This window comes from Barbus barbus (assembly GCF_936440315.1).
Source record: "Barbus barbus genome assembly, chromosome: 19".
Classification (NCBI taxonomy): domain Eukaryota; kingdom Metazoa; phylum Chordata; class Actinopteri; order Cypriniformes; family Cyprinidae; genus Barbus; species Barbus barbus.
Genome location: NC_136747.1, coordinates 7,230,520 through 7,240,373, shown reverse-complemented (window position 1 = coordinate 7,240,373; position 9,854 = coordinate 7,230,520). Strand labels below are relative to the sequence as shown.

General features: G+C 37.0%; 1 protein-coding gene across 1 annotated transcript; it reads right to left on the bottom strand.

Moving 5' to 3' along the window:
• Positions 1–919: 919 nt before the first annotated feature.
• On the bottom strand, positions 920–8,057 carry LOC306885425 (cyclin-dependent kinase 5 activator 1-like). Its single transcript, XM_079441924.1, has 2 exons — positions 7,633–8,057; positions 920–5,025 (listed from the first exon to the last, which is right to left on the bottom strand). Exon 2 carries the CDS (start codon positions 4,897–4,899, stop codon positions 3,952–3,954), a length of 948 nt encoding a protein of 315 aa, XP_079298050.1. The 5' UTR covers positions 4,900–5,025; positions 7,633–8,057; the 3' UTR covers positions 920–3,951.
• Between the last annotated feature and the right edge of the window lie 1,797 nt (positions 8,058–9,854).

The window sequence follows — 9,854 nt, the reverse complement described above, 5'->3', positions numbered from 1 at the left end:
ATATTTATGAGATAAGCTTGTGAATGCCACTACAATGTCATAATTATGAGTAAAACCCTTGCTTTCTGAGTAGAGGCTGTGTCGATGCATTTATAATTTTTAATCTGCATACATTATAGTTTGTATGGTTTTTGTATGAATTGATGGGGATTTGTGATAAAGCTAATGAGTTTTATCCTTTACATTATCAGGAAGTGAAAAACTTGGCCAACGAATCAACTTCATTCCAACCATAACGGCTTCAATGTACACAATTATGATTTATGTCATAATTATGATTCATAAATGCATAAATAGGAATTCCCATTTGACTTGAAGGCAGCAAATATTCCAGAGAAGCCCCAGAGCTTCAGTACACATGGGTGAGAAACAATGGAGAAACAGTTCCAGCGGCAGTGCACGATGGCGAGCCAGACAGGAGCGCAAACAGAAACACAGCAGACTAGTTCACGTTGCACAAGCCCATTGCTAAGGCCGCGCACGCTAGCTATGCAACAACAGCGCTCTGTCAGCTCTCTCTGTACACAATAAGGGCAAACTAAATCACTTTAACCGAGGCGAGGAAAACAAGTGATGTGTTTATGAAAGGCGAGAAGGATGGGGGAATCACAGCGGATCAGGAGGGATATTTACACCCTGTAGTATGCCAATCGCTTTTCTGTGGCCACAAGTTCCTGTAAATAACATCCTCCCCTGAGGCTGAAATGGAAACAACTAGAGGCTGAAACGGAGATCTGTAGACACCTCGACTCTCTTTATAGGTACTTCCTTTATGCAACTGTCTTCCCTGCTGTTTAGAGTACAAATCAGCCTGTGCTTGGGTCAGAAATCAAACCTGCTACAAATTGAGAACAACTTATGCTAAGAGTGTTTGTGATGGGGCAGGACATATCAAAGGGCTTGTTCTTTTTTTTTTTTTAAATGGGATGGCATTTTGGTTTAAATCATAACTTTCTATTGCTAGTCGGAAGTATGTGCTTTTAGCAGGGACTTTCTCATTATAGAGAGCGTTTGATTGGGAGAAAATAGACAGAGCGAGTCATCAGTATTTATTTTTTGTTTTCTTTGAAGGTTTTCTGTGAATTTTAAAGTTGTATATCTGATTTGTCAGTTTATTGGGAGCATATATACTGCTTCAAAGCTAATAATAAAAAAAAAAAAACTTGAATGAAAAGCCTTTCTAGTCTGGATTTCATAGAGTCTCTACCCTTGTGAAAAGAAGTACACTTTACCATACTAAATTGAACTGTATTATAGTTTAATATAACATATATATTTAAATACACAAGTTTCATAAATGTTTGTCAGCACATTTTGCAGTACATTTACACTAACCATAATGCTGACAAGAAGTTATGAAAATTGTATTTGATATATTTAAATATATTTGTGAAGTTGCAATTTAGTACATTTGAAATATATTAACTTTAAATGTTATACTGAATAACAGACTACAGTTAAATTTATAATACTTTCCAAATACTTTCCAGTATGTTAGTTAAACATCAAAATAAGTGTACTTCAACACACAAAACACAACAAAATATTATTAAGCATGATTAAAACTTTAAAGTAAAACTTCTAATTTGACATTATTACAAAGTGAACTTTTAAACATATACTTAAGTGTATTAGAGGAAACAGTCATGAAAGTGTTGTCTTTTTAAGTATACTTAAGTGCCATTTTTATATATTAAGTATGTTAAAAAGCATACTTTTAAGATTTGAAGTACACTACATGTGCACATTCTATACAATTAAACGCACTTCTTTTTCACAAGGGTACATGCTTTTACAACAAGTGAAGCCTTGGTTTTTCCTTCATTCCCTCACAATTATTTCATAAAAAACTATTAGGCAAGTACTTGTAGTTCACAGTTCTGTTTTCCTGTGTTTATGTAACATCTGCGTAGCGCACAGTCAAAACACAAGATGTGCCTTTTCTGCTAGTTTCAGCAAGAGAAATCTCGTCTGATCTGAATGGCATTTTGTTATTGTGGAATTTTCAGCTCACTCTACCAAATTGTTGGCAAGGATCAAAAGCGGATTATCGCTTCAGCGTGTGGGAGAAGGTGCATATGCACGTGCGTATCAGTGCGTTCGCAATTACTAGCCTGGAAATGTATGTGTAGTGGTTACAGATCGTTTGAGCGAGCATGTGTGCTCATATACGAGAGCGCGTGTGGGCTGAAGTATGCGTTTAAAGTCAGCTTTTGCGGGGGAGCTGGAGTATGGCGCCCATGGCCCTGCCTTAAAACGCCACAATAAGATTAACGAGTGCTTGCCGTGCCACATACTGCTGTCCCTGCTCTTCTGACTGAGCGCTGACACCTGAAACCCTGACCCAGAGAAGAGGGCATCTGTTGTATCTACATGTGCATCCGTGACTGTCAGTATGCGTGTTTTATCTATTACTCGCTTTATCATTTTTGCAAGAGGCAGAGCAGATTTTGATGGACGATTATATACTACAAACTTGGGCGCAATGTACGCTGTTGAATAGTGCACAATAAGACCAAGTGTGTGTTTTAGGAAAAGTCCATTTTGATTGACTTTTACGTCAAATATGACTGAGTAACATGTAAACAACAGTGATTTGAGAGCATTAAGAGAATCAGGCCTCTTTGTTCATTTCCTTTGCACTCTAAAGGGAAAAGGATGCATTCTTATAGACTCATATTTGCAATGACACTCTATTGCTATACAGACACCAAGATATGCAGGACAGAACATATACAAGTGTATATGGCCTACATGGATTAGCCATTCAACCCATAGAGCTGGATAGCAAGCAGAAGCATTGAGAACTCCTGTGTGTGTGTGTGTGTGTGTGTGACACTAATCTGTTAATCTTGTTAATGCCATTGCAGCTGGTGCCCCAATGTCCAGCACATGAAATAAAGGAAGGACAACACGATAACCAACAGCTGTTGACACTCACTGTTTGCTGCCCATCAGACACATGCACTCCCACTAAAATGCTCTTTGCTGGATGGTTTCTGTTGCAGTTTCTCTCAGACTAGATGTCGAAAAGGCAGAGGAACTGAAATGTTTAGTAAAGGAATCGTAACTACTTTTGAAAAAAAGTAGGTTGACAACAAGGTAACAACTAAACTTTTTTGCAGATGGACAAGTTCTCCCTTCCTTTTGATATTCATCTCTAAATTATGACTATATTTAATTTTTAATATATAGCCACTATACACTCTTAAAAAAGCTTCCAAAAGAGTGTTTTTGCAGCAAAACCATAGATCCAAATCTGTTCCTGGAGGGCTTAGTTTAGTTTAGGCCTAATTTATCTCCAAGCCTAAATAAATAGAGCTGAAACAGCTAATCAAGGTCTTCAGACTAACTAAAAACTTCCAGGCAAGTGTGTTGGAGCTAAACTCTGCCCTCCAGGAGCAGGAATGGATACCCCTTACATAGAAGAACCATTTTTGGTTCCTCAAAGAACCTTTCAGCGAACAGTATTCTTTACAGAAACATTATTCTTTAGCATGAAGAACATTTTAAAAATCTAAAGAACCTTACTTTACAATAAAGAACCTTTCGTGGAATGGAAAGATTCCATTGATGTTAAAGCTTCTTCATGGAACCATTACTGCCAATAAAGAAACTTTTTAAGAGCGCATGTTATTTTCATGCTGTTTCTGTATCCAGAAGCTCACTATACTTGACCATCACAGATGCTCATCAGCATGATTCTTAACTAACATAACCACCAAAAAGACTGTGCAAACCAACATACCAACATACACCTGGATATTCTCACAGGTCTAAGCTGGTCTTATCAGCAGGAATATGTTTTTTTTCGGTTTCTTGAAGAATGGTCAGTAGAAACAAGACTCATAATGTTATGTGACAAGGCATATGAGGGGCCAGAATGATGGAATGAAGGTGCGAGATGTTGACGGTGTTACATTTGCAGAGACTATCTGCCTCGTCCTCTTTTCACCGATCAAGAACTCTAGCGTAGTCCTGCAAAGCGCAGCCTCCTTCGCTCTTCAAATCGGCGAAGACCTGCGTGAAGAAATGCGGGTCTGCGTTGATGCGCAGCATCTTGGCACTGGTGATGTTGATAATGGCCAGACAACGGTCCCAGAATGCCTCTTTAGCCGTCTCCACCAGGAAGGGCTTGAGCGGGTACGAGATCTCGTTCCCCATGTAGGAGTACGACAGGTACAGGCAGGTTAGGAGAATTGCTTGGAGCTCATGCTCTGAAGACACCATGTCGCCATCCACCACATCACGGCACAGCATGTACACAAACACCACGTTGGCTGGTGTCACAAAGGCCTGGTCCTGCCAGCCCTGGAGCAAGAGTGAGCGGTCCACAGCGCGGAGCCACAAGACCGGATCGGTGGGGGAAAGGTGCTTGAGCCGATAGCAGCGCCCACACAGAAACTCGCCCAGGCAGCGGAGCAGTTCGCTTGTTGAGGCCTGGACGATCACGCGTTTGGGCGAGGAGGTGCATGTGGGCGTGATCTTCTTTACAGAGGAAATCTGCTGCGGTTTGTTGTATCCCACACCCAGGCCCAGACCCGCTGGACCATCGTAGCTAGTGAGGTTGGCGCAGGAGAGAGATTTCTTCACATTTTCATGGTTGAGGTGCAAGACTGGATCCTTCTGGTAGATGTTATTGTTGTTGAGAGGAGCCCTGACGGCCCCTTGACCTCCAGGATAGGCTTTTTTGGACTCGCCCCGCTTCTTGGTAGAGGCCACCAGGCGTTTCCAGGTGAGAGCAGGGAGGAAGATGGAGTGGCCACGTTTGAGACTGCGGTCCTTTTCAGTGTTCAGCGAGCGGCTGCTCAGGCTTGGGTAATGGCTTAGAGAACCGGGCCGGTCATCATAATAACCGGATTTTCGAGGACCCGGGGAGAGGGACAGTACGGTACCCATGAGTCCACTGAGGTGCTGAGGACACCAGCTGTGTGGGTTGATGTGGCTCAGAAATAAAGTGCTTGTGCCTCACTGTTCGAAATCTGGAAGGTCAAGACTGGGCTGATGAGGGGCATGGATGAGTTCCTGAGAAGATTATATGTAGAGCATTATAATAAATAAATAACGGCTTTAAATTACAATTAATAAATGTATATTTATAGAAATAAAGAGAAAAGCCTCTGACATGCATTTTTTTGATAACACAAATGAACTAACAATTAAAACTGTTTTTGCAACATCTATATTGGTAGTGTTCCTTTATAATTATACAGTGCTGGTTCTCAACCTTATTTATTTATTTATTCATTCAGCAATTCATTCAATAATTTATTTAGCTTCTTTTAGAACTATTTTGTTGACAAGAAAAATATATGAACCTACTCACTTTTTATTTTTGTCAAAGAAGTTACTTGTAATTATCAACATGTAAAATAATGACAAATATATTAAAGTTTTTCTGCTGTTTCTCTCTGTCACTCATCAAATAAGTCAGTTCTCTATTAGTTAATCTTAGTTTAGGTCCATTAAATAATATTAACAGATAAAACTTTTGATTTTAACAAAGCAGTACATTTTGAAATGAACAATAATGAAATTAATAAAATGCTTTACTACTAACTAACGCAGTTACCTAATGTTAATGAATGGAATCTTATTGTAAAGTGTTACCAAATTCGTCATTTATTCTGCCTCATGTTGTTTCAAACCTTTCTTTTTATCTGTGGAACACTGAAAAAAAATGTATGTACTGGCGCATACAATTAAAAAATATTCATAGAAATATCATAAAGGTTTGCAAAAATTGATCCATACAACATATTATATTCTGAGACTTCTAGTCATGCAGTAGTTTTATGTGATAAAGATTTCAATTTGTGTTTAAATTTAAACATTTAGAATCGTAAAGAAATGTAATTCTTGATACTTGTCCTTGATCTCCTCAGTGTTTTTATAACAGTTTACGGTGAAGTAATATTTGAGTTGTAAATGAATCACTCTCGAGACTGTTCATGCAATGAATCCATGAATTAAATGACCAGTTCTGGTCTGATTGATTTGCTAACAAATCCAACTGATCTGTTCGACTCACTGATCCAGTTGTAGCAGTTACAGCTCATTCGAGGTGAATATTATCATTATATAATGACTTCAATTTCAATCAGTTCAAATAGCATTTTTTTTTTAAAGAAGTTGTATATAAACTAGATTTATTAATGTTTGCTACTAGATTTTTATGCTGTGTTTTGGTCAGTTTTGAATCTTGAAATCCTGGGAGTCCACATTCATTATAAATGCATTTAAAAAAAAGCATAAACTGCACATTACTAAAATTTCTCCACAGAAGAAAGTCATACGGTTTGGAACAACATGAGAGTGATAAGCCAAATACTATGAAATGTTCATCTTCTCACTGAAATTGTATAATTGTTAAGGAAAATTGCAGTAAAAAAAAAAAAAAAACAGTCATAAGCAGCACTGGTATATTTGTAGCAATAGCCAAAAATACATTGTATGGGTCAAAATTATCTATTTTTCTTTTATGCCTAAAATCATTAGGATATTAAGTAAAGATCATGTTCCATGAAGATATTTTGTAAAATTCCTACCGTAAATATATAAAAACTTAAATTTTGATTAGTAATATGCATTGCTAAGAACTTCATTTGGACAACTTTAAAGGTGATTTTCTCAATATTTAGATTTTTTTGCACCCTCATTTTCCAGAGGGTGCAAAAACCACAAATCAATGGAAAGCTTATTGTTTCAGCGTTCAGAAAAAAAAATTACCCTTATGACTGGTTTTATGGTCCAGGGTCACAATTATAAAAAAAAGAAGCATTTTCACGAGTGATCTCAGACTTTTTGTATAGATTAGTGCTGTGCCCATTTTGAGGAAATGTGTCTCTTGAGAGAACAGGGCAAAATCTGATCCATTTAACTTGGACTAGAGGGTCATCAGAACCAGTAATAAAACATGTATCGTTAAAACTGTTTTTTTTTTTTTTTTTTGCTCCACACACACATTTATTTTACATTGTTTATATATTGCACATTATAATCTGATAATAATGTAGAGCTGCATGTATTTGCATATGCTATTTTATTACAGCAACAGTAGAGTCAGACTTTTTCTGCCTTTTCAAAAAAAATATTTCTTGATAGTGGTGTCTAATATCAAATGTGACCCTAGAGCACAAAAGCAGTCATAAGTAGCACAGGTATATTTGTAGCAATAGCCAACAATACATTGTATGGGTCAAAATTATTGATTTTTCTTTAATGCCAAAAATCATTAGGATATTATATAAATATCATGTTCCATGAAGATATTTAGTCAGTTTCATACCGTATTTTTGATTAGTAATATGCATTGCTAAGAACTTAATTTGGACAACTTTAAAGGCGATTTCTCATTATTGTGATTTTTTTGCACCCTCAGATTTCCAAATAGTTGTATCTCAGCCAAATATTATCATATTCAAACAAACCATAATTGAAAGCTTATTTATTCAGCTTTCAGATTATGTATAAATCTTATGACTGGTTTTGCAGTAACAACACTATCTGTTTCAAGTATGCAGGTACATTAAATGAGATTCCAACTTATTGTTTGAGTGTTTTCAGAATAGTGTCTGTAGCTACTCTTTCGGTCACCATGGTCGTTTCCCATGAGGGGTGTGTTTTGCTCACCTGTTCGTCCCGCACATCACACACAAACGCGCTCACTGCATTAATATTTGCATGAAATCCTTCCTTTCCGAAAAAAACAACAAGAGTTCACTTCTCTGTGTTTAACAGCGGTTAACAAAGTCCTTGATGTCGTTCCTGTTTAAATACGTCCATTATCCAGAAATGCTGCTCGTTAACTGTCCTCATTTAAACGCAAACGAACGATTTACACCAAATCAAACTTTAATGGCAATGCAGTTCCATATCTCATGGCCCACTTTATGCACTTTAAACAAACAACTAATGAAGTCCGAGCATGCTTGGGCTAGTTAAAGAAAACCCGTCAAAAACAGTATATATAGGCTATGCACAGACGCACTTGAGCACATAGCGTTTATGCGCGAGGCTCCAGCCGGTGTGCAGACAGCAAGAGGAGTTTGTGCTCTGGTCCTCTGTGCTGCACATCACACTGTGTTCAGCTGAAGCTCCTCCTCAAGACATGTGACGTATCCTATTCACTGCATACACCAACTCTGTACACACATCAACACAAGTAGCCTATAAGAAGAAGAAATGTTTCTTGAGCAGCAAACCAGCATTCAAATGATATCTGAAGAAACATGTGACACTGAAGACTGGAGTAATGATGCTGAAAATTCAGCTTTGCATCACAGTAATAATGACATTATTCAAATTACAAAACAATTAAATGCAGCCTTGGTGAGCACTTGTAATAATGCCGTAACATGTTAATTTGATCACACTAGCACAAGAACTGTTATTTATTACAAAACTGCTCAGGAAATGCAACAAGAAAAGAGTGATTTGGAGGCTTGGCAACAGTGAAGGACATTTTTATCATTTAGCAAAGCAGTAATTCTGTGTGGTGGTGGTGGTGTAATAAGGCTTTATGACCTGGGGATAAATATATAGAAATGAATACTTGTGCAGTGTGTTTAACTCTGAAAAGACATGAAATGTGCAGTTTGCAATGATAAAGGGGCTGTGAATAAACCAGACTCTCTCCTGTTTTTTTGGTCCAATGTCATGCTAAATTTCACCTCCTGATGGTGATGGAAGGACAGGATGGAAGGCAGAAAAGAACATAAGTGAAGCTTGCATGCTTGTAAACAATACACCTTTTGTGAACAAGAAGTGTGCTTAATTTAATTTTATTAATTTAATGTACAATTTTATTATTGTACTTCAAACCTAAAAGTAGGCTATTTGTTAATAATCAGTGTTGGAAGTAACTAGTTACATAATTTAATTACAAAATAAATGTAACTGAAATCTGTTACAGATAGCCTACCGATAATGTGTAATTAAAATGACAGGTACTAATGAAAATGTTAACGATTACAAAAGGGGGTTACATCTGAATATTTTCACACACATACAGATTTGATTGATCTCTTTCCGGAATTGCATGAGACACCAATGTTTCAGGAGTTTAGGACACAGAATTGGACACATGCTTGTTTAATTAGCCTACTGTTTTATTTCCTATTTGGGTTTATGTTTATGCTTTATTTTTTAGATTAACTGTTTTTTTTTCAAAGCATTGACATGCCAGTGTTTTCTGACATAACTATGCAAATATATATACATATATATATACGCTATACGCTGCCCCCTAGTGGTCAAATGCCAGAAAGTCTAAACATCTATAGACTGTGACTTGGATTTGAACTGGCTGGTAGCAGACATTGCTTTCTCTGCTCTACAGAATGAGAGAAATTACAGCTAACATCATATAGCATGACCTTCTCTTATTATTGAAACTGTTTGAGAAAACATTGTGGTTTATGTTCCTGAAAATCTGAAGTTTCAGGTCATATTACAGGTTCCTCTCTGTTTGAAATTTCATTTTTTGTTCTGCTGTTTTTGGCCCTTGCTCTGGTCAGACATTTGGATGATTTCTTTCTCTTGGCAAATATGTAAAGGAAAAAGATTTCACCACTTACAAACCAATACAACAGAATTTGTATTTTTCATGGCACATAGTGAATTAATGCACATTTTATTAGGTATTTTATTTTGAAATCTGGGACACTCATTTAGAGAAGCTTCTATCACTGTAATTTATGCAATTGAAGCCTGTTGGACCAAAAGTGAAAGTGCATGAATTAGTAAGAGAGGATATTAAAATGACATTTTATCACCAAGGCCACTGTAGTATGTGAATGAAAACATAAAAATAATGGTATGAGTATAATAATGCTTCTAACATAAGACTAAGC

Excerpts from the sequence above, each read along its gene's own strand:
- LOC306885425 (XM_079441924.1), bottom strand. The coding sequence starts at position 4,899 with ATGGGTACCGTACTGTCCCTCTCCCCGGGTCCTCGAAAATCCGGTTAT.